Source organism: Myotis brandtii, unplaced genomic scaffold (assembly GCF_000412655.1).
Source record: "Myotis brandtii unplaced genomic scaffold, ASM41265v1 scaffold55, whole genome shotgun sequence".
NCBI lineage: Eukaryota > Metazoa > Chordata > Mammalia > Chiroptera > Vespertilionidae > Myotis > Myotis brandtii.
Window position 1 is genome coordinate 2,247,309 of NW_005370042.1, and position 26,866 is coordinate 2,274,174.

Here is a 26,866-nt window from a genome sequence, read left to right on the forward strand (position 1 = left end):
TTTAGTGCTCACAAGTTTATATTTTTAGGTTTGATAAAGATTCTTGTGTATTTTCTAAATACACGGACAAACAGTCTTGGAAGTTTACATACATGTCTTAGGACACTTATACTAGGTAGGTAAGTTACATTTAAAAATTGGTCTTCGTAAAAGATCTTCCCAAAGAGCTTTTACAAACAGCAGGCAGAGAAAGTGTTCTTTCTATGTTTACAGTGTTAAATGCTGATTCTCCCATTTCATAATGGCCTCAACCACCCCTCTCCTCAACCCAAAACGGTGTTTCCAGTAGCCAGTGTACTCCATCCACAGCTAAGTCCCCAGGGTCCCACGGCAGGGCTTCCCGTAGCTTCTCCCCACACAGCCTGGCTGCCTAGAGCTGCCCCCGCCAGGAGGCAGGGCCACAGCAGGAGCAAAGCTTCCCGTCTCACCCGAAAGGGACTCAGAGACGCCTGGACCATGTTTAAGTTTAAGGATCTGGGTGACTGAACGGCACTAGACCTGGGGTTCATGTTTCTTTCTTCATTTAAAAATGAAATGCCGCACTGAGGCTGGGTGCCTGGTTTGTAGGCAGGTGGTGCAGCGATGGCTGCACAGGAGGAAGGTAGGGAGGATGTGCACCTGGGGACAGCGGAGAGAAAGGCGTAGACGCTAGATTCCTAACAGCTGTTCTAAGGGAAATGTGTCTCCACAGGGGACTCCTTAAAAGGGTGAACTTCTACAAAAGCTGTTGCATGAGGCCCAGTGGAGCCTCCAGAAGGGCCGGGCTCGGGGGAGGCGGTGGTGGGAGCAGCTCGGCCTGGCCCTGGCCCTGGCCCTGCGGCTGCTACAGCGAGCAGGCGGCCGCTGGGAGCCTTTCCTGTCTATAAAATGGAGACAATAGCACCTACCTTAGAGAGAACAGATCAAATAAAGCGCAACGGCACGTGTAGGCACTAAAAAATGGTAGCTTTTGGAATCATTATTCAGAAAAATAAACTCTTCATTCTATGTTGACAAAGTCCTAAAAATATAAGTAAAGCTTATCAAAGTTTTAAAATTTGTGATTTTAAAAACCCATCTCATCATACTTTCTCCATGATTACACTGCTCCAGTTCTTTTCAGGCCTTTGACACTATGTTGTAGTGATAGAGTTTCTCTCTTCCCCCTTCCTCGTTCCTTCTTTTCCTCTTGGTTCCCGTCTATTACTGAACAACTGCCAGTGTTCTAAGCATCTGACAAGAGTCTACGCATGACCTCATTCTCCTCATCAGGATGGCTCTACCCAAACCAGTGAAATGTTTCCCCCCAAATTTCAAAGCTACTCATGACTGTTCAGTTTCCCTTCCTGTAACATCTCTTCTTTTTTCAGCTTAGTTGCTGTGGTACTAAAATTTAGCAAAACATCTAGTGACTATAAAAAATGAGGGCCAAACTCTGAATGACAGTGTGGGGACCGTGTAGCGGTGACTGTCAGAAGCCTAAGAAACAGTGTATGACCTTGATTTATCTGAGAGGGTCTGTACTACAGTGAACAGCAGAGAGGCAGTTCATGCTCTTCCCCTTCATTAAAATTAAAAGCTCTGAAATATTTTTAATTTTAAGTTATGAGAGAAAAATTCAGCAAATGTGTTACACACAATTCTGCCAGGGCCCCACAGACCAAACTATGGGTATTTCGTTGTTACCTGGGAGACCAACCCTAAGTTCTTAGCATCTCAACTTCCTGAATTTGTACTGTAAGTCAGAAAAAGAACATACTTAAAAAAATAGAAACATCCAGTAGTATACCTTAGTACTAAAACTAGTTTTTAAAAATGATCTAGAAGGGTAAAGGCAGTCCCTCAAGATCATGGAACAAAATAAATTAGGGAGTCAGCAAGTAGAAAAGTTTGTCAGTTCTGTTTCTTGTGAAACGCTTACTTTAAAGAAGAAACTTTTATATAGGCTGAGGCTAATATATTCAAGAGTATAAACATTTTTCCTTTGGATTGCCTTTCTAAAAACAATATGGTAAAGTAAATATAGTCCGATCTGTCATAACACAACATAAAAGGTAATGGACAATCATAGAATATCTTAAATTAACAGTAACAAGCCATCTACATCAAACTTTGCTTCCAACTAAACCAAGCAAAAGCACAACAATCCTGTAGTGTACCACATGTGTATTTCAATTTACTGTATGCAATCTAACAGAAATTTGGTCATAATTTACCAGATATACATAAATGATTTAAGTAGTAAAGAAAATTCAACTTAAAGAGAATAAGTTCATACCTTGGGAAAAGTAAAAAGTACATTAGAGTGTAAAGCCCAGTCCAGTTTCTATGCAATAAGTGACCTGCAGTCTAATAAAGCAGATTTAGCAACTTTCAGATATATATCTTTTCTCTTTAATATATATTTATATATAGACAGATCTACCGATTGTAAACTATGGTTTATTTTAAAGGAGGGGGATAAATGGGATGAAAGAAATCTTTATACTATACTTACATATTCACAATGCAGAACATTTTATGCTTAAAATACTTTTTCATTCATAGTATCTTTACCCAACTAACGTCTACTTTGGACCCCACCAGAACTACATTTTACTCATTTACCTAGAACATTGAGAATAAGATGTACTCTTCAGTCTTAAAAATCAAACCAAAACTATTCGTGTCAGTTTTACAGTTATGTAGAAACTATAATAAAGTTTAGATAATGAAAGATGCATCTGACCATGTAACTGTACTTTATATCTTTGATTTATCTGGGCAGAAACATTGATGTCTAACATTTAAGCATCATTTTACTGAAATCAAAGATAATGAGAAAGCGTCTCTTAGAAAAGTATCAATGTTTCACCCTTGATCAAATGGAGCACCACACAGCAGGAAAATATGCTGAATCTCTATTTAAAAGAAAGCTGAAAGTTTGATATCCCTCACTCGGTATAATATACAATATGTTCCTGATAATGTTGTGCACATTAATATTAATTATGTGACATCTTGCTGTCTTACAATTAGCTAATTCATCTATCATCAGGCTACATAAACCTGACAATTTCTACTTTATAATATATCACCTCTTGTATCCTGAAAAATTCAGTTAATCATAAATTGTAAAGCCTCAATATTTTATTTGTAAGACTTTTGCAGATCACTGAATCAAGGTGACTACTAGAAAGACTGCATACCAAGGTGTAGTGACTAAGGAATTGAAAAAAATAATTGTCTATCATAATTTTAAAACACTGAATATCCCAGTAAATATGAAACAAAAGAGAATGCAATTTTTGTGTTAATTTTAATGGTAAAAGGGCACAAGAGTAAAAACCTGATAGTTCACTTATATTGCATAACAAGCTAACCAAACTGGACATGGAGGATAAATCATAAAACAAATCATTTTACTTATTGTTTCTATGACTCTTCTTTCGATCAGATTTCTGTCTTTTCAAATAGGACTGAGGTATAGTACACTGGCAAAAATAAAAAAAGGCAAACAAGAATAGTGCCAAAGTAACAGATACCCAAAACCAAATACCATGTCAGAAAACATCATATAGAACCATTTTATCAGATTAGAGCAGCAAGAGGAAGTGACTTCTAAATCATAATCATTTAGTGGTATTTATCAACTTCGTCACGGTAACTTTGCAACATCATTCTTCGTTTGTGAAGTAGTAAAATTCATGTCAAAAAGGAAGGGGGAATGGAGGAAGTCAATTAGTTCATTCCAATAAATTACCTCTCCAGTTCTTATAAACATGCCCATCAGCACAAAATTGAGAAATAATACCTAAGACTAGAAGAGACTTGGTTTAACTTATGAAGCAAATCAAAATGGAAAATACAGAAAAGTACAACCAATGGGGTTGAAAAGGCCCCTCACTGAAAATCTGTATTAAAAAAAATAAAATTAATAAAAATAAAAATAGAAACAAAACTCTACTAGTACAAACTAGCCTGAGTGGTTTGGTGGACAGTGTAGTTGGGCCAGCTGTCACTGTATTCTCGTAACTGGATTTTCTTCATTCCGGTTAAACTGGTACGTAAACGTCAGCTCTTTACAGACAGGTAATCCATTTTCATTAGGACCCAAAGAGTTACTGTATATCCTATAAATAAAAAATATTTTTACTTTGATAACTGACTGAAAATGTGGGGACTCCATGTAATCCAACTACAAGGTTGGTTGCTGTCCAGTCCTGTGCAAATATAAAAAAATTTTGCTATAAGGCTTTGACCCTACAGTTTTCACAGCAACTTAACTACCATCCAGCATGTACCATATTTGCAAGCCTTCAAGTTCAACAATTCAAATTGTCGCTGCATATTACGTCCCAATGCAGCATCCTTGAGGAGCAGAGTAGGCCAGTTAATCATCCTGAGACATACAGACGTCTCCCAACTCGTCCCATCGTGACGGGTGGTTTTGATCTTCTCCCTCGTCAGCCAGCTCTTCTTCGGCTTCTCCCCCTTTGTTCTCCTCGTACTCTTCATCCCGAGGGAAATCTGTCTCCTGTCCCTGATCTACACCTTCTTGCCTTCCTGGCCGTGGTTTATCTGCACATTCTACACAAATACCATAGCGTCGAGATCCATGTCTGATTCCAACACTGGCAGCTAATATGAAGGTCTTCTCACACACCATACATTTGTATTTTTTATCCTTTTTATGCACCTAATTGAAGGGGGGAAAAATCCAATAAGGACGGTATAAACAACTGAATGCATTTGAACCACTCAAATCACCAGCTGAACCATGAGTAAATATACCATTTTTGCTGTATGAGGCTCAGTATCAGACCATAAGTCATACTCTTTGTTTAAAGCTATTAATAATCAGCCTTCCTTAAAACTGCAGTAACAGTGCTAATATGCCTTAAACTTTACTGACATAAACATAGTTTAGCTCAAAGATCAGTTATATTTAAAGTTACTTACCAGGGAATGTCTTTTTACATGCTCTCTGCGAGTAAACAGTTTTCCACAAATATCACAGCTAAAGGATCTGACTCCCGTATGAATGAGCAAATGCCTTTTTAGTGTTCGTCTGTATTTGGCTACATAGGTACAATGAGGGCATTTTAACTTGTTCATGTTTAGAGATGATTCACCTTTGAGAATAAAAAAAAAAACACAGAAAAGCACTTATATATAAAACATAAAACTTGCTCTCAAAAGCTTACCTATCCCTGAGAACAGGGACAATTACAGGGCTACTACTGTCTTGATTAAAAAAAAAAAAACCCAAACCACCACAACTCAGAATAATTCTGTACATGTTTAGTTGACTAATACTTGCCATTTTCCCAAGTTTCTTGTTTTGGCCAAGATTCAGGCAACAATCCATACTTGAAATCGTTTGCAGCACCTGGTAGCAATCCATACTTGAAATCGTTTGAAGTACCTGGTAGCAATCCATACTTGAAATCACTTGATGGGCCAGGCATCAGGCCATACTTGAAATCATGTGAAGTACCTAATACAATTGAAAAGTGATTTCGATGTAATAATGGTAATAAAGATCTGTCTTTTGCTGGAATAAAAACACACAATAAATGAGCATTAAGATAGAAGAGCTTAATTTAAAATAGCTAAATAAAAAACCTCTACATTTTAATCTAAAACTGACATGTTTTCATACTTTATTACCTAATTATAATATCCTAATGGCAGGCATCTTAAACAGAAAACAAACTAAAGTTTAAAATACAATTCAAACATGGGGGAAAATTCAGTGAAATAAATCTAAATACTTTTTAGTGGTGTGTGGAGGCCACAATGAAAATACTGTCTTTCAAACATATTCAACACAGAACCCTGTCTTAAAACAGTTGCTCTTCCTAATTATTGTCACTCAAGACTGCCAGCCCAAAGCCGAGCTGTGGAACTAGACGGTCTCCTTCTGTCCCCAAACTATCACATAGTCTTGTCTTAAGACTAATTAGTTTAGAAAAATGGACGAGGGATGAAAAATATAAACAGGTAAACTACAAGTATCAAGTTCTTGTATTATCAGACCCTTGTCTGTGGTCATAGACACACTGGGCAAGGTAACGGAATGCCTGTGGGGCTTCACCAAAACCTCTTTCTAAACCCATCCTTGAAGAAATGGAAATCAAGAGGGTAGAATCAGAACAGAATAGTCGAAGTCCCGTGGGATCTTCAGAAGAGCTAAACCAGGAATTCTCTCCTCTGGACCTGGTCCCATGTTGACTATTCTTTGTACTGGGAATCCTTGGGCAATGTGAATCCAGAATCCTCATGGCTATTGCCACCCAGATCCAATCCACCATCAACTCTAGCCTCTGGATTATGCTCAGTAGCCACCAGCTTATCTGCCTTCCTACAGTGTAGTTCAACACAACAATCAGGTTCTTTTTAAAACTTTCAGTCAGAGCCTGGCACTCTGCTCAAAAGCCCGCAAGGACTATCCACTGCACTCAGAGTAGAAGCCAAGGACTCCCCAGCTCCTACCAAGCAGTGCCTGACGAGCCCTTGCTTCCAACTGCCCTCCTGGCCGCTCTGCTCCAAGCAGACTCCCCAGTACTGTCCTCTGTGGTGAAATGGTCCTACCTTCAAAGTCTCTGCCTGGGACTCCCCCTTCCGGGCTGTGCACAGCTCACTCGTGCAGCAACTGATTAAGTTTCCTCCCATGTACACCATGGATATAATAAAGGAAAGCTTGTCAAAAAAAGGGTTTTCTAAGAATTTGTTTCCCAGCCCTAGCTGGTTGACTCAGTAGACAGAGTGTTGGCCTGCAGACTGAAAGGTCACAGGTTCGATTCTGGGCAAGGGCATGTACCTGGGTTGCAGGCCCTGGCCCCAGTTAGTCAGGGAGCATGTGGGAGGTAACCAATGATGTCTCTCTCACATCGATATGTCCCTCTCCCTCTCCCTCTCTAAAAATCAACAGAAAAATATCCCCAGTGAGGATTAATAAAAAAATAAAAATAAAAAATAAAAATTCATTTTCCTATACTGCATCTATTTGCAGATACATTAATTTTCTTAAAAATTAAAATAACTGCCCTAGCTGGAATTAAACTTGGGACGGACCTTTCAGTCAGCAGGCCGATCCTCTATTCACTGAGCCAAACCAGCTAGGGGGCGAGCAGGAGGCAGCCAATCAGTGATTCTCTTTCATCACTGATGTTTCTATCTCTCTCTCCCTCTCCTCTCCTCTCCCCCTTTACTCTTCTCCTCCCTTCCTCTCTGAAATCAATAAAAATATATTTTAAAAAAAATTTGTTTAAGAACTTAAGACATCTTTTTTGGTAAAAGTATCAATATCCAACAGTGCACAAAGGCCTCTCGGGGATTTAAAAATCACATTTCATTGCTAACAATGTAAATTGTTTTGTGCTTAGAAAGCCACCCATTTTGTTAAATGTTAGGAAAGCCCTCTCAAAAACAAAAAACAAAGGAATAAAAGAGAAAAAAGAAGGAAATCTCGAATCCATAATTATATAATTTAACTATAGTGTATTGCTATTTGGGGGTAAGTTTTCAGAATCCTAGTGAGTGTGTGCGAAGGAATAGATCACCTTCACATTCCTAAAGTTTGAGCTTTGTGACTCACAGTTCTTGTCCAAATCAATGCCTGTCTTGCCTTTGTTATTTTTTAAAAAATATTTTATTGATTTTTTTTTTTACAGAGAGGAAGGGAGAGGGATAGAGAGCCAGAAACATCGATGAGAGAGAAACATCGATCAGCTGCCTCCTGCACACCCCCTACCGGGGATGTGCCCGCAACCAAGGTACATGCCCTTGACTGGAATCGAACCTGGGACCCTTCAGTCTGCAGGCCGACACTCCATCCACTGAGCCAAACTGGTCAGGGCTTGCCTTTGTATTTTTAATGTCCAAAACATACTCTTCAGTTATTTGTTGAATAAGTGGTATCTGGCAAATGGTATTTCTGACATGCTCAAAATACTTGAAAAATTAACATAAGAAATCATGTTAGATATGATGATATCAACTAAATATTATTCATTACATAAAGGAACAGACAGAATAGCCTAAAACATGACTTGATAATCCAAGAGTCAGAATTAAAGATTTTTAATACTTGAAATTCCATGTTTTTCTAAATAACCTCCAGTAAAGACATAACAAAAAGCATTCATGATAATAGGCAAGAGAGCATTCTGAAATTCAAAATAATTCAAATTAAGGAAGGCTTATCCCAAACTTAGTCATCTCTCCCAATTCTTACAACAATGGGCTATCTTGTAGGATACCTAAGAGCAGCTTGAAGAAAGATTCCTTTGTAATTCAACCCACTGAAGGATCATTAAAGTCATTGAAAATCTACTGCAAAATTGTGCTTACTTGTGATTCCACTAGTATCCCTGCCCACGAATCCGTGCACCAGTAGCTCGCAGCCACCCTCCAGTAGCTCTCCGCCTGCTGCCCCGCCCTCCTGTGGCTCCCTCCGCCCGCCGCCCAGCCCCTCATAGCTTGCTGCCCTACTCCGCCCTGCTTATAGCTCGCTGCCCCACCCTCCTGCTGATCCATGATCTGGTCGTTACACTTCACGGCATAACAACCATTTGCATATTACATCTTTATTATATAGGATAATGGCAAACTAAGAAGACAACAATGTTTTTATAGTCAAAATTGTAAGATAAAGGCTGGTCTCAGTTGCAAAAAATCCAATGAATCAAAGTGTCCCCTAAAGACAAGTGACTCTAAATCAAAGTGTTTCTTTTTTTGCGAATGAGATAAATTAGAGAGACCATTACCTGAAAATGTGTACGTGCAAATTTAAAACTACGTATGAATGTACATAGCCCAACTGAACCAGTCCATTCTTAAAACAGATTTCTAAACCAAAAGCAAGGGCAAGAAAACATTCCTGTACTCAGTGATTCTCTGAACAGCAAAAGTCTTCAAACTGTAACCCAAATCTGTAAACTACTAACTTCAAAACCTTTTTTTGTAAATTCTTTCAACAGTTAGGAGAAACCACCTTAAGGGAGCTTCTCCGAGTTTTGGCTTCGTTTTTTGCTGGTGTATTCTGCCTTCAGAAGCCCAACAGTTTTTGGTAAGAAGTACTCCTAGTAGTCCCCTCCCCATCAATTCTTTAAAAAATGTCTAGGCTACACAAGCTGAAACAATGACCATCTATATCCCTGTATGTACATTCAACAAATGTTCACTTTGCAGAATGTGCTCTGCAATACATACACACACCTTTGATGTCTATTTGAAAACAATCTGTACAACCATCTCTTCACCCCTAAACACAGCGTGCATCTTCTAGAACTTTCTCCCACATAACCACAGCACCTTTATCACATCCAAGAAATTTAAAGTTGTTCAACACCTGTCATTTAATCCATACGACATATTTAAATATCCAGCTGTGCCCAAAATGCCCCTTTAGTCCTTGTTGGGACTGGTCCCCTTCAATCCATGGTCCCTCTGCTTGTCTTTCCTGGCACTAGACCTTTAGAATCTGGACTAGGTGGACTTACGTCCATCTACCTCATTTCCTGTGTGATCAGATCTGGGGCAAGAACACCATAAACACTGTGCGTCCGGAGGCCCGTGTTCCAGTTCCTTTCACTGTAGCACTATGTTTGATCACTCGGTGATGGTCACTCATCAGACCTCTTTATTGTACAGCTACCTTTTCCTCTTTGTAACTGAAGACACCATCACCCTGTAAACCTTCCATTCCCACATCCCTGTGCTCAGTCCTGGAAGCCCATCAACCATGTCACCATAGAGTGACGTTCTTGAATTATTTCCTGTGGGGATGCAAAAATATCATTCTTCTATATTTATTAGCTTGTCATTCTTCTGTAAAGAAACCTTTCCCTTTCTAATTGACTCATAATGTATTCATGTAACTCTGTGGAATGTGCATGGAATTCTTTGTTCCCTAAAGTACAGCTGATATACCAGGTAAATATTACTATTTAGAATTAATATTTTCTGTAGCCAGCAACAGCCAATTATTTTATATCAAAGCTAATTCAAATACATTAATCATTCTAATAATTACCATTCTCATGCCATCTATACTTTAACACAGCGGTTCTCAACCTTGGCTGCACATTAGAATCACCTGGGAATCTTTTTAAAATCCTGATTTCTGGGCCTCATCCTCCGGAAATTCTGTTTCTTTGTTATGGGGTGAGGCCACAACATTAGTAACAAAGAAACAGAATTTCCGGAAGATGAGGCCCAGAAATCAGGATTTTAAAAAGATTCCCAGGTGATTCTAATGTGCAGCCAAGGTTGAGAACCGCTGCTTTAACAGAAGTCATATAATTACTTTTGATATTGAGTTTTACAATGTCCACCCAACAAAGGAGAAATGCCTATCTTTTTATTTACAGGCTTCCAAAGTCCATCATAATCACAGACACCACAGATGAAAGTACTTACATATAATCCTCTCCTTTAAGAAAAAGAAACTGCAGTAGGTCCTTAGTAAACATGTACACAAACACTTCCCAATCCTCAAATCCTCTTAAATGTATTCTTTTTAAATTCTTACTGCACGGGTGGAGGGGTGTTAAAGGGACACTGTAATACTGTCGATAACAAGTCCTGCTGTGCCTACCAGCATCGCCTGCATCCTGCCCCAAGCTGGCTTCTGCCAGCACGTTTGCGTTCACATTCCTGTCACAGTCCGGCCCCGGGAGCAGAGCACCATCCAGATCTGAAAGAGATGGAGAGTCATCTGTTATTACAGCCGCACCACAGCTGCCACCCAGCACACTCCCTTCTGGAACTGTTTCTTGGGCACACAGAGGGCTATCTGCAAGTGCTGAACACCTGCTCAACACCGCAAGGCACGGAAGGGCGAGACATGATTTTCAACCACAAGAGTAAGTGCACACTCAGCAGCAAGCACAGTGTACTGGAGCATGGGCTGCGAGCCCGGGGGCACCGGTACTCCAGCTCCATTTGCTACTGGCTACATGAGCGCATGTCAGTTTCCTCACATGCATCTACTTGTATCAGATTTGACAGAGAAATTAGGTTAATGCAAACCAAGGGTTATAATTATGATGTCTGGCACCCAACAGAGGATGACTACTGCTGGTACTAAGTACTAGATGTATAAAACATCATATGGCTCAGAGGTGGGAAGGAAATATAAAGCTAAAATAAAAAGGAAGCTATCAGAGAAGAGGTCATTCCCAAGAGTTCATAGTGAACTGTGGAAAGGATGTGATAGGCAGCATAAAAGGAAAAAGCACACTAACGTGTTAATCCCTTTAAATCTGTTCCATCCCTTCATTTCTCTACCACTGCCTGCAACTGGCTCTTGTCTTTACTCTCCTGATTAGTGAGTAAACGACTCAAACAGTTCCTTGGTCTCCTTGCTGCCCAAATACAGTGCTCCCACCACCACTCTCCCCACACACTGCCCGAGAGATCTTCCAAAAACATCAATCTTTAAGTTGCTCCTTTACTTATGATCGCCCATGGTTAACCACAGCTTTTACGATAATCTTCAAACTCCTTTGAGTCCAAGGTAATGTTTCAGGTGCCTGCTTAGGAATCTAGACTCACCCACTGGCACCATCTACTCTCCCAGATGAATCACACATTTCTGAAGACAGTGTTAAAATGCCGCGTACTATGGACTGTCCCTCTTCTGCCTTCTATTCAAGACCCATCCTTGGTAACACCATTCTGTACTGCTCCGATTCTCAATACTAAAGGTTAAAAAGTTTATGGTGGGCAAATATAATCATACAATGAAACGCTACCCAGCAGTGGTTCTAGTGCAGCTATAAACCCCAAACCACCCACCAGATCTGGTACTTTCACACTACGAGGCCAGTAGGATAACACTTCCATCATGACCGAGAGAAGAATAGTTTAATTGATCCCAAGTAGACACAAAGTCATGTAGGCTCCTGCAGGCTTCTGTAAAGAATTTGGCCTTTTTTTGCTAAAAGCAATAAAAGGGTTTTAAACAGGCCGTTAGTCTCGTTTGTCTTAAAAAAAACACACACCAAAAAACTCTTCCTGGTGTAGGAATGACTCAAAGGAGGGCAAGAGGAGATATCGGGAGACCAGTTAGGAAGCTATTTTAATACTACAAGTGAGAGCTGGTGGTGGCTTGTGACTTGGTTGAATGGCCATGGCAAATGGAGAAAAGTGGATGAATTTGAGAGTTTGTGGGGCAAAACTGACAGGGTTTGGTGACAGACTGGGTGCTGGGGTGGGGGCGAAGGTCATGAGTACGTTTCCAGACTGTTGCTAATGGCAGCTGAGAACCTGAGGAAAGAGCCCATTCTGGAGGGAACAGGAGGTGTAGGAAGTTCAATTGTGAACTTTACTGAGTGAAACATACTTCAGAACAAGGCTGAATAATATGCTTGGGGTGGGACGGGGGTGAAGAAGGCAGCGCTAGGACTTCCTGGGACCAGCTCTGCCACAGCCTCGCTGTGAAACAGGCTACTTTGCTTCTGTGATTGAGGACCGCGCCACAGTGCTCGTGCAGTCCCTCCCCCAGCAGCAGTGCTAGCTGGGAACTTCTAGAAATGGCATTTTCAGGCCCACCACAGACCTACCAGAGACTCTGGAGGTGGGGCCCAGCAACCTGGAGTTAGTAAGCCCTCTAGGGGACTCTGATGCTCAGGGAAGACTTAGGGCTGTATTTTTTTCTTCCAGGTGGAGAAATTTAGTACCAAAAACTTTAGATTTGGTGCTTGAGCTGGGGACAAAAATGTTTGAGTCGTTAGAATACACATGGCAAATAAAGCCATGGGAGTAAACAGATGAGGCCTGGAGGAATCCTAGCATTTAATAATCTACCAAAGGGTATAAAAAGATTGTTAGAAAAGTATTTCAAGAAGTAGTCCACTGTGACAGTGCTGTCAAGAATTCAAGATGAAGCCTGAAATATGGGTCACTTTCATTTCATCCAAGAATCCTGAGCACCTCAGTGGGTGGGTGGGGGCAAGCAGGAAGTAACAATGGCCTGTGTTAAGAATGGGAGATAGCCCTAACCGGTTTGGCTCAGTGGATAGAGCGTCGGCCTGCGGACTGAAAGGTCCCAGGTTCGATTCCGGTCAAGGGCATGTACCTTGGTTGCGGGCACATCCCCAGTAGGAGGTGTGCAGGAGGCAGCTGGTCGATGTTTCTCTCTCATCGATGTTTCTAACTCTCTATCCCTCTCCCTTCCTCTCTGTAAAAAAAAAATCAATAAAATATATTTTAAAAAAAAAAAAAGAATGGGAGATAATGAATTAGGAGATAATACAATTTGAGAAATTTGGCTGTAAAAGGGAAGAGTGCCGAATAGAGTAAGAGTTTTGTCATTTATAAGATGAAAGTAATAAACATATTTAAATGCTGAAAGGAAGAAGTCACTAAGAAGGGGAGAAGTTAAAGCTATTGAAGAAATACCACAAAAAGAAATGGTCAGGTTTGTAAGGTTCCCAGGGAGTCTGTTTGAGTAACAGGAGAGAGAGCAAGGAACATCTGTCCGGAGAGGAGTTTGAAGGCAGCACTCAGGACTTTTCTGTCCAGTAGATGGGAGGGTGATGCCAGAGTATGAAATAGGTGGGACGTCAGGAGGATGACTGAGAAGTAAACAGACCACACTCCTTCACCTGGTCCTTCAGAGCAGAACACTATTTGGGTCTTATTTTCCCAACTAGAGGCCCGGTGCATGAAATTCGTGCATGGGGGGTATATCCCTCAGCCCAGCCTGCACCCTCTCCAATCTGGGACCTCTTGAGGGATGTCTGACTGCCCGTTTAGGACATCCCTCTCACAATCCAGGACTGCTGTCTCCCAACCGTTTGCCTGCCAGCCTGATCGATGCCTAACTGCTCCCCTGCCGGCCTGGTCACCCCTAACTGCCCTCCCCTGCTGGCCCAGTCATCCCTAATTGCCCTCCCCAGCAGGCCTGATAGCCCCCAACTGCCCTCCCTTGCAGGCCTAGTCTCTCCCAACTGCCCTCTCCTGCTGGCCTGATCGCGCACAATTGCCCTCCCCTTCTGGCCATCTTGTGACGATCATCTTGTGTCCATATGGGGGCGGCCATCTTGTGTGTTGGAGTGATGATCAATTTGCATATTACCTCTACTAGATGGGATATTTATCAAAATGCATAACAAATAAAAAGCTTTTCAAGAAATGTTAAATGCTACTTAAATAATCTGCCCTTTGCAACATTACTAGTTTAGTTGTAATTAATGGTGTTTGAAGAATAATTTCTCAGTTTTCAGGTGTACAATTGCACTAAAACACGTCCATACACTGAAAAATAAGTGAAATTCAGTAGCTTTGTTTTCCTACGAAAAGTTAAATGTATTTTGAAATTCAAAAATAAAATGCAAATCACTATCCAAACAATGTTATTAAGTTTCTGTCTTTTAAAAACAGTAATTCGAAAGTGTAGCCTGTTGAGAGGGCATTTGTCAAATTCCCACAATGGTTTGTCAATATGGGGTATTTCTATTTATGTAACATCCTATAGTGATTTGTTGAAGGCTTTCCTCTGCTGGTTCTTAAAACAAACATCTCCCGTCTTCTACCCCATCTCGAAAGTATTAGAATTTAACTTGTAATCTTTAATCCTACATGGACACTAAGTACACAACAGCAATAATAGATGGCTAGTGTAGTCGTCCTGTGTGCAACATTTCCCCTCCGCACAAAACCACACCCGTGCTAGACAGTAAATCTCTTTGGAGAGGTACCAGCTACTTGGTTCTTGGTATTAAAAACAAACCTCAACACAGGTGAGCTCTGCCAGGCTGACAACAGCTTTCCTAAGTAGCATGCTTAATGCATGAAGCAATACATCACATCACTCTGGACCTTACGTGACACCAGCCAAACTGCCTAGCAACTCATTTCTCATCAGTTTCGCTGATGTGAGTGGGAGAGAAGCCAGGTAACCAACTGTTCACTTGATATAGGGACGAATTTGCTTCGCTGGGAAGCAAAGGCAGTAAATCTTCCTCACCATCTTTTTCTCTAAAATTATAAGATTAAAAAGTAAACTCTTTAACATATTTGCTTTTCTAACATTCATGACTTTGCTATGGAAATCTTTCACTTCATTTAAACTTAGCAAAAAGGGCTAAGATCTCTCTACAATTGTCAGACCTTTTAAAGAACTATTAAAACGTTAGTTTCACAAGATAACAGCTTTCTGAATGGTAGCAGGTATTATGTGTGCTGTGTAATATGATTCAAATCATCAGAGCTAAATGATAAGCCATGTATAATTTCTCTATTTTTACAAATGTCTTTCTCCCATGAACAGGTAATAGCAGACCCCTCCCTCAAAGAAGATAAAGAACAGAGTTTATGCATCAAGCAGTAAGTCCTTTTGTATATGCTTTCTCACACAAACTTTCCATGTGTATGTCACAATAGTAAGAATGTTCGTATCCTCGTTGCATGAGGAAGCTAAGATTAAGCTAGACTCTAGCTCAGCTGTGGGCAAACTACGGCCCGCGGGCCGTATCCGGCCCGTTTGAAAAGAAAAAAACTAAAAAAAAAAAAAAGACCGTACCCTTTTTTGTAATGATGTTTACTTTGAATTTATATTAGTTCACACAAACACTCCATCCATGCTTTTGTTCCGGCCCTCCGGTCCAGTTTAAGAACCCATTGTGGCCCTTGAGTCAAAAAGTTTGCCCACCCCTGCTCTAGCTGCTAGAGGTAGAGAGCTGCATTGCTCGTTGACTCAACTCCTGGTAATGTGTTACAAGCACCAGGCGTGTGGCCTGGTGCACAGCAAACAACCAAAAAGGGCTCAATTTGCAATGCTGTCCACCTTAAACTCACTTTCTAGTGATACTTGATATACTGTTCTGCTAAAGGAGCAAAGATAACCCTCACTACACTCTGCTAAACCAGCATTCAACTTTATTAACTTCCCTTTATTTAATACAACCATTTCAAAATCTTAAATGGACCTTCGATGTCAGCTATCACTGTTCTTTGCACTTACACATTATCTTTAAAGCATCCTCCAGCCCAGCCAGTGTTACTCAGTGGTTGAGCCTCAATCTATGAACCATGAGGACACATGACTGGATTGTGGGTTGGATCCCCAGTAGGGGGGTGTGGGAGGCAGCTGATCAATGATTCTTTCTCATTATTGATGTTTCAATCTTTCTCTCCCTCTCTGAAATCAATAATATAAAAAAATAATATAGCAACCTCCTCCCCAGAATTCATTTTTAAAATAATTCTCTGATTAACATGTCTTGCCTTTTTAAAACATGACCTCTTGTAGGTCATGGGTTTTTTAAAAATCTGGTTCACAAGCAATGGAAAGAGCATCCTATATAATAAAAGGCTAATATGCAAATTGACCAAACGGCCAAATGACCAGTCGCTATGATGCGCACTGACCACCAGGGGGCAGACGCTCAACGCAACCTCTCCCACCTCCGCAGCAGCACTAAGGATGTCCGACTTATGGCGGGCCTAAGCCATCAGTCAGACATCTCCCGAGGGCTCCTGGACTGTGAGAGAGAGCAGGCCAGGCTGAGGAACACCACCCCCACCCCCCACCCCGCCGAGTGCACGAATTTCGTGCACTGGGCCTCTAGTGTTTTTATGAACAGGTATAGGTTATTTTCACTTCCTTCACTGAGATCAGTATTTCCCTGGTTCAGTGGAGTAAACAGTTGCGATGTGGTCTATGCAATAAAGCACCCTTGAGCTCCTGCAGCAGTTCCCCTCCACGCGGAACTGCGCCTCCCAGCCTGGGCTCTCCCGTTCCCTCGCACTCCTCAAGGCGGGCACTCTGTCATGACCAGACCTCATCGGGCTCCCGGGTCACTTCCCACTCCATGAACAACACCCTACAAATGCTTTTGTGTTAAAGGCAAATATAAACAGATCGAATCTCTAGTTAAAACCTCTCGCTGTCTCAGAATCTAAAAGAATTTCACAATTACCACGTCAAACAGAGAATCACAGTCTGGCCCTAACCTACCCACCAACCTCATCTCCCTGTGACAGCCCCTTTCTATTCTTTTACCCACTATTCCAACTTGTCAGCTTCAGCAGGGAACGTCCTCCTCCCTCCTGGCAAACCCCACCATACGAGGGCCAAGCCCACTGCTGCCTCTGCAGTACGCTCTCCCCATGCTTCTTAGTGAGCACCCATCACACTGCACTGGGTGCCACGGCCACCCCACTGTGAACACGTGTGCTCCGTCTTACATCAACATAATCTGGCATGTTGCTTAGTTTCTTGGAGTTTTAAATAAAACTTTTATTACCAAATTTCCTCGTGTTATGATGTGGAAAACTACTTTGGAGTCCCAGAAATGTAATATTTGGATATAACAACTTTTCTGGAAAGGAAAGCTTTGAAAATTTAAAACTATCTGGTCACCCAGAATATTAAAGTTCTGTCAGAAATCAAACATTCAGTGTAACAGAAACTCCGATTTGACGTTTTCAGGGTTTAGAAAATGTAATGCCCTTAGCAGGTGGTAACCACAAAGATGCCCTTCTCCCAGGTCCACACAAGCCTCCTCAGCACCCAGCAGGGGTCTGGCCACACCGTCTGTGTCCTCAGGGCTCTCACTTAGGTTAGCACAGCCATCTTTTGGGTCAAACAAATACGGAAAACGGGAGGAAAGAATACAGGTGGAGGAAAGATAGAGAAGGGGAAAGAGATGGCAGCATAGGCTTTTACCACCATATAGATGCCTACTAGCATTCTTTCAAGATTAAATATTGAAGAGTCTTAGGCATTACTATATTTTATAGCCCATGAACTACTGGTGGATTTTTTTTTTTTTTAATGAGTATCAGGGTCCTGGCCAGGGTGGCTCAGTTGGTTGGAGCATCATCCCATACACCAAAAGGTTGCAGGTTCGATTCCCAGTCAGGGCACATATCTAGGTTTCAGGTTAGATCCTTAGTTGGGGCATATATGGGAGGCAACTGATCAATGTTTCTCTCTTTCTCTCTCAAATCAGTAAACATGACCAAGACCACCTTGTTCCAGAGTATTTGTACAGTATTAAAATTTTTTAATGAGCACCAGACTTTCAAACTACTATTTAAAACCCAATTATAACAGTTTATTAAAAAAAAATAATAAATCATCACTTAAATTATACTCAACCAAAAGGATGCTGGGAAGATGAGGAAGAACATCTGGAATCCTTAGAGCAGTGGTTCTCAACCTTGGCTGCACATTAGAATCACCTGGGAATCTTTTTAAAATCCTGATTTCTGGGCCTCACCCTCAGGAAATTCTGTTTCTTTGTTATGGGGTGAGGCCACAACATTAGTAACAAAGAAACAGAATTTCCACCCGTGGTCGGCAAACTGCAGCTCGCGAGCCACATGCGGCTCTTTGGCCCCTTGAGTGTGGCTCTTCCACAAAATACCACGTGCGGGCACGCATGTACAGTGCGACTGAAACTTCGTGGCCCATGCGCAGAAGTTGGTATTTTGTGGAAGAGCCACATTCAAGGAGCCAAAGAGCCGCATGTGGCTCACGAGCCGCAGTTTGCTGAACACTGCCTTAGAGGAAGAAAACTAACCCAAGACCTAGGCCCATCACCTGTTATCTGAAACCCCTGAGGTGAGGTACAGAAGGCAGATATTGCAGGGCTTAGAAAGTAATTAACTACAACACTCCCGGTGGGGTCTGTACAGCATCCTGCAATCAAAACAGCACTTCCGCAACAAAACAGAGATTCACAGCTAAGGGAGTAAGACTATCAATAGCTGGTTTTGCTGCCAACTGGGTATCAGGTTTTGTTATAAAAATGATTAAGAAAAAGCTTTAGGTAGTTTTATAGCTTTCAAGATTTTAGAATTAAGATATTTTCCTTCCTTCCTTTCCATTGCAGTGGTTCTCAACTCGTGCGTCGCGACCCCTTTGGGGGTCAAATGGCTCTTTCACAGGGGTCGCCTAAGACCATCCTGCATATCAGATATTTACATTACGATTCATAACAGTGGCAACATTACAGTTATGAAGTAGCAACGAAAATAATTTTATGGTTGGGTCACAACATGAGGAACTGTATTTAAAGGGCCAGAAGGTTGAGAACCACTGCTTAGAGACATTATGTGGGATAAACTCAGGGCTAGTTAAGTGGCAAAACTGAGTCCAAAGCCCAAGCTCCATGGTTTTTAAACATATTTTAAATAGTTCACACAGCAAACATATGTGACATGGTCAAAATATTAGAAGTCTCAAATCATATGGTCATTTTTTCAAGTGTAAAGATGTTTAATAACTTTAAAAATATGGTCACTTAGAAAGCATTTTTAGATTCTGCAGCACATGAAAATAATGCCAAGTACCAACTACTACCCAAAACACAACAGAGCAGAAGTGGTGGTCAGCTGGTAACTAATTACAGAGTTTACTCTAATTAGAAGAAGTAATTCATTTCAAGTATGTGCCACATTAGGGTATTTTAAAAATACTGAGTTTGAGCACTATTTTCTCAAAATTGTTTAATAAATACTCAAATTAGGTTTTTTAGACAAAAGGCAGTTATAAAAACTGAAAATGTAAAGCTTAAACCCAACTCAACTCAATTCACAAATGTTGTGCAGCTGTTTTCTCATCAGAAATACAGATGAGAGAAAGGAGCTTTTAGATGAACTGTATCCCTTGACCAAGACCACCTTGTTCCCGAGTACTGTTATCAGTATAGGATTCTCTCAGCTTCTATGAAAGATAGAAATCGATTACATAGTCTGCTGCTGCATCACTAGAGAATGCTTCTGAGGACGCTGTCTGTCATACCGGTTGGTGTCAACTTGACAAAACCGCACGGAAGATTCCTTCCAGAATCCAGTGCCAGAAGCCTGTCATCCTGCAGAACGGCTGTCCCCTTTTGAAAGAAGCTGCTTAGACTATATGGCACTTTGGAAAAGGCCAAACAGAGACATGTGAAAGGCCAATTGCTGCCAGAAGCCTGAGGACAGGGAGGGAGGGGTGAAGAGGTGGCGTGTGGGACTTTTTGGGCAGTGGAACTAGTCTTTATGTTAGTTCAAAGCGGATCTAACTTTGAGTAGTGAGTCCAATAACAGACATGCTAGCCTCCGATTAAAAATACCCTCTGAATCAAGTTCCTGATATCCATGGGTGTGTCGTCTTCTCTTAATATCTTACAACATTTCTTTGAGGCATCCAAACACCAGCTTCAACATTATGCGGCAAAAAGACATTATTTAGAGCTGTGCTATACAAACTGTAGGCTTAAGAAACCCAAATGTGCCAAGCAATGCTTGGAGAAAAAGTGAAGGGTTCGCAACTCTCCAGACATTTAGGTATAGAACCTTAAATTATTTTAAAAGCATTTATTTCACTGAAAACTTCCTCTATTTACTTAATAAAATGAAATGAAAGTATAATCTATGTGTGGGGTTCATAAAAATGTTTGAAGTTTTAAAAGGGACTAGTTTTTAAAAAAGAATGGGTCTAGATTACAGTGGTTCTCAACCTTCTGGCCCTTTAAATACAGTTCCTCATGTTGTGACCCAACCATGAAATTATTTTCGTTGCTACTTCATAACTGTAATGTTGCTACTGTTATGAATCGTAATGTAAATATTCGATATGCAGGATGGTCTTAGGCGACCCCTGTGAAAGGGTCGTTCGACTGCCAAAGGGGTCGCGACCCACAGGTTGAGAACCACTGGTCTAGAAGATCAAGCATGTCAATCTCACGGCCTTTGGGCCACGTGCAGCCCACAACAAGTATTTTTGTGGCCCAGCTAATATAACGGTATGTAAAAAACGTTTTAATAAAAATTCAACTTAATTTTTACAATATCCTATTACACATAATTATTAATAGAGCTACAATGTTCGCTGATGACTCATTACTATAATCATGTTGCATTCATTTCCCTTACTCGCCCTACGCGCAGACGCACCATTTCTCTCCACTAATACTAGCAGCGAATGTTTTAGCGGACAATTGCCACGTCATTAGTCTTGTACAGACTTGTTTGGTGTGTGCAACAGGAAGTATTCCACTTTTGGAGAACAAGAAAAATAGATTTGTGTTACGCTTATTAACTTGTGCAGTTATTCAGTGTCTGGTAAGTTAATAATCAAGAAAAAATATTAAATTTTATTTTAACGTTCTATTATTTTATGTTAACGATGACTCATTTATTTCAGCTCTTTGTATTCAGCATGTCTCTATAGAAATAAACCTACATTTCTATGAAAATTGAAGGTTTTGTTTTTTTGCGGCCCCCATAAACTTACACCTTATTTGGCCCGTGATAGCCTTTGAGTTTGACATGCTTGTACTAAACCAGCGGTTCTCAACCTGTGGGTCGCGACCCCTTTGGCGGTTGAACGACCCTTTCACAGGGGTCGCCTAAGACCATCCTGCATATCAGATATTTACATCACGATTCATAACAGTAGCAACATTACAGTTATGAAGTAGCAACGAAAATAATTTTATGGTTGGGTCACAACATGAGGAACTGTATTTGAAGGGCCAGAAGGTTGAGAATTACTGTACTAGACAGTCTTAACAAAACATGAGACCTGCCTCTATTATCTCCTAGCTGAATGACCTTGAGCAAGGCCTGACCCTCAGTAAACACAGACCCACTGTGTTCTCTACTGGTCAGAACTTGCCTAAGAGGTGTAGTCTATTCTGTCCACCAAAACTTCCAGGTGAAACAAGCCAGGTGATGTCTATGACTGGAAAAATCCACAAGGTGGGAGGTACAGCACTTAGCCCAGACGACTTCAGGGAAATTCTTTAAATGCTAATATCTGAAGAGTTATCAGGCAGATTAGAGGTTAGAGGTTGGGCTCAGATTATACTGCCCAAAATGACAGAATTTAGTAATTAAAGCAAAGCAATTTTTGGCTCAATATAAAATAACTTCCCAATAATCATAGTTAATTATCCTATACTGGAATAGGCTGCTTATAAAAGTATTCTAAGTATTCAAACAGAAAGTCAAGCTGAAACTATAAGACCATTTTATATAGAATTTGGTGGGAATTACACTGTACTGGAAAGCCGATTTTAAATAACCTCAATAGCCTCCCAACTTTAAGAGGGATTAAAATGACCATGATCGATGTTGTGTTTTTATGTACATTTTAAAGATGAGAAATTGAGGATAAGAGTTAATTTGAAGGAGAAGAGCTCATTTCCAAATCCTGAATCTATTTGGGTTCTTTCCTCTCTTTGAGTGGTTCTCATCCTTGGCTCACATTATAATCACCTGTATACCTTACAACAAACCCACCAACCAGGCCATATCCCCGACCAATTAACCAGATTAACTAATGGAGAGACCCACGTAATGCCAACATACGGGCACGACTGACACCCACTGTTCTACACCAAGGGTCGGCAATCCAGCTTTCTTGGAACACATCCATGTGCATGTTTCTATCCTGTATGACTGTTTTCATGCTACAATGGCTGAGTTAAGTAACTGACCTTATGACCAGCAAAGCCAAAATAGTTACTGTTTGGCCCTTTACAGTAAAAATTTGCCAATCCCTGGCTCTATATCAATTGTGTCCTAACTCTTATAAACCGGATGGATAAGACCACCAAACAGTGTTTACTACACACACCTGATGTTCAAACAAGCAAAATTTCTACCGATGAAAACTAAACCCAAACCTAAAAAGCCACAGGAACCATTTCACAGGATTACTATGACATTTTGCCCTTTCCCAAAGGGAAAAGGAAAGAAAAACAGTAATTCTTTTTAACAGAAAGTACTCCACCCCCACATGATCACCATCATGGAAATCAGACACTGAACAGCGACAGAGCTTCAGGGCAAAGCAAGCATTACATCACGTGCGGCGCTGGACAAGTGTGGGGTCTGCAGAGAAAACCTCCAACCCACCGGGCTGCTGCTTCAAATAAAAAGTTAGACAGGGGTAGTCAAGTTACGTTAAGGCAAAGTTCCAATCTATTTCCACCCCTCAATAATGCCCTGCACCCCACTTTTTTGAAACCCCACACAACAAATATGACATGCTAAGATTCTTGTACATACTCCTTTGATATATTGAAAAGTCTCAAAGAAAAATTTCAGAGGCCTCTCTTAACTAAGGAAAATGAGGTAAGAGTGGGACAAATTTAAAATATTCCAGCTTCTGTAATATTTATTGTAAGAACAGCAGCTCTACACAAATGAGAATAACACTATTACCATTTGCAAAAATCTATAAGCACTTGTAAATGTTTAATTTACCGAAAACATTAAAGAGTAAAGGATGCTGCCTGGGCAATGTGGCTCAGTGGTTAAGCATCAACCCATGAACCAGGAGGTTAGGGTTCAATTCTGGTCAGGGCACAGGCCTGGGTTGCAGGCTCAATCCCAGTAGGGGCATGTAGGAGGCAGCCAATCAATGCTTCTCTCTCACCATTGATGTTTCTCTCTCTCTGAAGTCAATACAAATATATTTTTAAAAGAGTAAAGGATATTAACTAGGTATCAAAAATGTTCTGAAATAACAAACTACATCTTACAACTAAAGAACTTATCGTTCCCAGCACTGGGTGCAAAAAAGGTGAGCAGAGTCTAAAGCAGGAAAGTCAAATTACTAAACATTGAGTGACGTCTGCATGCCAAACAATATAGGCAAATGCCTGATTATTAACACAGCCTTTGCATAACCCACAGCCACAGGCCTAGAGAAAATACTAAGATACCAAAATTATGTGCTTGAATAATTTCACCCTTCTATTTTAAATATTCAAATTTCTTATTAGTTACGTGTATTTCATAATGACAAAAAACTTTAAAAAGCATACTTCAACATTATAGCCAAATGGAATTATGTTGAAAACTGAAATAACTTTGTATGCACAATATTTACCCGGTTCTTCCTTAATGAACGCCATATCTTCTTCTGGATAGGCAACAGGTGGCTGCATCATGGAGCAATCTTCTAAACTTGTTTCATTATTAGGTGGTATAGTATAAATAAATCTCTTTGGAGTTTGGTTTTTCCTCCTTGTTTTGTTGCCAGTTTCTTGAATTCCCTGGGAGCCCATATTATTCCAAATAAACACTTTTGTTTGACTTGGGGCTTCACTTTCAGCCAATTCAGGTGAACCATCCTGAGCCCAACCACTGTCATTCATTTGGTAGTTCTCTATTTGGCCCTCATCGACATTGCAACCATCATTTTCAGTTTTTACATTACTTGCCAAATTGGTAAGATTCCGTGTTGCCCAAAAACTGGCAATTTTTTGATCCCGCGATGAAGACAGACCATCTCTACTAACTGGTTTTCTGTTGTTATAGTCCACAACCACAGACTCCGGAGCTTCAGATTTAATGCTTATATTTAAGGCATCTTTAATGAAATTTCGGCAAGTCTGAACAACTTCGCTCATTTGCAGATAGCTGGCCACGGTCATCACTTCAATGGCATTTTGGCTTGTGAGCACCAGGTTACCAGAGTACAGGAAGTCCAAGATGACGGAGAAACCTTGAACTGCAGCAATATCTAAGTGGGTAGTATTGTTTTGGTTAGGGCTTTCTTTGTTGGAAAAGCAATATAAAGTCTTAAAGAAACGGCTGCCTGCAACCAGGATGTTCTTATGAGCTTTAAAGATTTTTCCGCTCACCACAATGCTGACATCACAAAGAATACCTTTCTTTCTTTGCTCATTTAATTGTCGAAGAAGTTGATAGCAATAAGAGTTTTCATTTGGCCTACTATTAAAGTCACAGTATCCCTCTTCTGAAGGTATTTCTGATTCCTATAATCGAATGGAAAACATAAATGTTAAACTCAAGTTCCTCATATAAAATAGGTAGTACTTGCATATCCTCCTGTGTACTTTAAATAATCTCTACATTAACATTACTTATAATACCCACTACAATGGAAATGCTGTGTAAATAGTTATTATACTGTGTTGTTCAGGGAATAATGACAAGAAAAAAGTCCGTGCATCTTCAGTACAAGCTCAACCATAGCCGCCCTAACTCCATAGTACATGTCAGCAACAATGTAATGTTTTTTCCCAACATGTTTGACCTGAGGCTGGTTGAATGGGTGGATGCAGAACCTGCAGGTGCAGAGGGCTGAATGTACACTAACGTTAGCAATCACCACAAAGTGCTCACATCCCAAGTGCTGAGAGGAAAGTGTGAACAGCTTGGTGCACGCCATTGCTAATATAATAAAAATTGAACACCTGAATGAGAATCAGCAGGATTTCATTTACAGAGTAACATGTATCATGTCCTTCTTGAAATATAAAGTAAGGACAAGAATTAAGAATTACTGAAGTTAAAATAAAACACTCTGCAGTGCATTAGCAAAGCAGGAGCTGCTTCGAAGCTGGCACATTCAGCACCCGCGCTGCAGGAAGGACATGGCTATGTCTAACTGTAGTGACCATTTCAGGCTCTGGTCGTTGTGTTCTCAATTTCCTGGGCTAGTCCCAGGTTCTGAAATTCCCCGCCATTATCAGACCAAATATCCTAATTTTAAAAAATAACTCATACAAAAGCCTATACACCAAAACATTTGCCCATTCTATTTTAAACACAAACTACACAAATCAAGCACAGTTATTCAACCACTTTTTCTCTCATTACTATTGTATAACAGTGATGTTCCCTAATTTTACAAGCAACACTAGCAACTTCTTTTCCACTACGATCAGAGCACCTATTAAATGTGCCCTTGGAAACAAATGGTTTACAAGTCAGTGTGTGTTGCTTTCCAAGGGGAGTATTACTTGAGGATTTGGGTGAAACATAGCTAAAATAAATGGCCAATATTATTTGCTGAACCAAATAAGAAATTCTTATACTAAAGGCAAAAAGTTATCACTAGTGATCAAGACTCCTAAAGCACTGAAGACTAAGACACGGGTGTTAGAAGCACAGGAGGTGCATCTAATCCAGATTTCTCTCGGGAGGTGGGGGTGGGGGGGTTGGAGGAAAGATTTGAGACTTAGAAGATGAAAGAGAAGGATGGAAGGATGTGCATTCTAAGCAAAGTAGATAGTGGGAGAAAAAGAACCAAGATGGCTACAATAGCCTTACAATTCCAGATTTCTTAAAATACTCCAGGGTGATCCAAAAACCCAAGATATGCAAATGTGCACTTACTAACACTTAAAAAGTTTCTATAGCTTTCATCAGATTATTAAGAGATTAGAATCCCCGACAAGATTAAGAATCACTTCTATAGGTGCCAGAGCTTTAGAAGCAGAGTGATCTGATTGGATTAGTGGAAGAGATGACCGGAGCTAAGTAGAGGATTAATACTGGGGGACTAGGACGGGAGATACTGACCAGCGGAAGCCACTGTTAACAGTGTAACATACTTGCAATAATCAAGGACCTTAACTAGGGAAGATGGATAATGTTAATAGGGGGAGAGGTGGTGAGGCAGAGTTTGGAAAAATATTTGGGAGGTAAAAATCAGAACTTGAGTGATTAACTGGATTGTGGGGGTTGGGGAGAAAAGAATCAGAGGGTCCTCAGCATTCTAGCTTGGGAAGCTAGATAATGCCACCAATTTGTAGGGAAATCTACACCACCCTTCTGAGGGAGAGAGAGAGAGAGAGAGAACTTCAGTTGCAAGTAGTAAACTCAACTGTAGTCAATCAATAAATAAGAAAATGCTATTTAGCTAAAAACCAACAAGCAATTAGCATTTACTTCCCTGCCCAGAATTATAGTCCTCTTTCAAAAAACAATTATGGATTCAAACACAATGTTAGGACCTATACAAATAATATTCTACAAAGTGGTTCTTTAATGGGCATAGGTTCATCTTTAATATTTCTTCTTCTTAGTGAGAGGGTTTTCAGATTTTCCTCCTAAATTGACAAAAACAATAATCCTTGAGCCATACTGTTGCCAAATTCAAAGGCGGCTGGTAGCTTTGCTTCACCTTTGCTTT

The 26,866-nt window shown here is 40.6% G+C and overlaps 1 protein-coding gene across 1 annotated transcript; it reads right to left on the reverse strand.

Moving 5' to 3' along the window:
• On the reverse strand, positions 1 to 24,695 carry ZBTB10 (zinc finger and BTB domain containing 10). Its single transcript, XM_014549369.1, has 5 exons — positions 23,810 to 24,695; positions 10,565 to 10,663; positions 5,282 to 5,458; positions 4,921 to 5,093; positions 1 to 4,657 (listed from the first exon to the last, which is right to left on the reverse strand). Exons 1-5 carry the CDS (start codon positions 24,354 to 24,356, stop codon positions 4,352 to 4,354), a joined length of 1,302 nt encoding a protein of 433 aa, XP_014404855.1. The 5' UTR covers positions 24,357 to 24,695; the 3' UTR covers positions 1 to 4,351.
• Between the last annotated feature and the right edge of the window lie 2,171 nt (positions 24,696 to 26,866).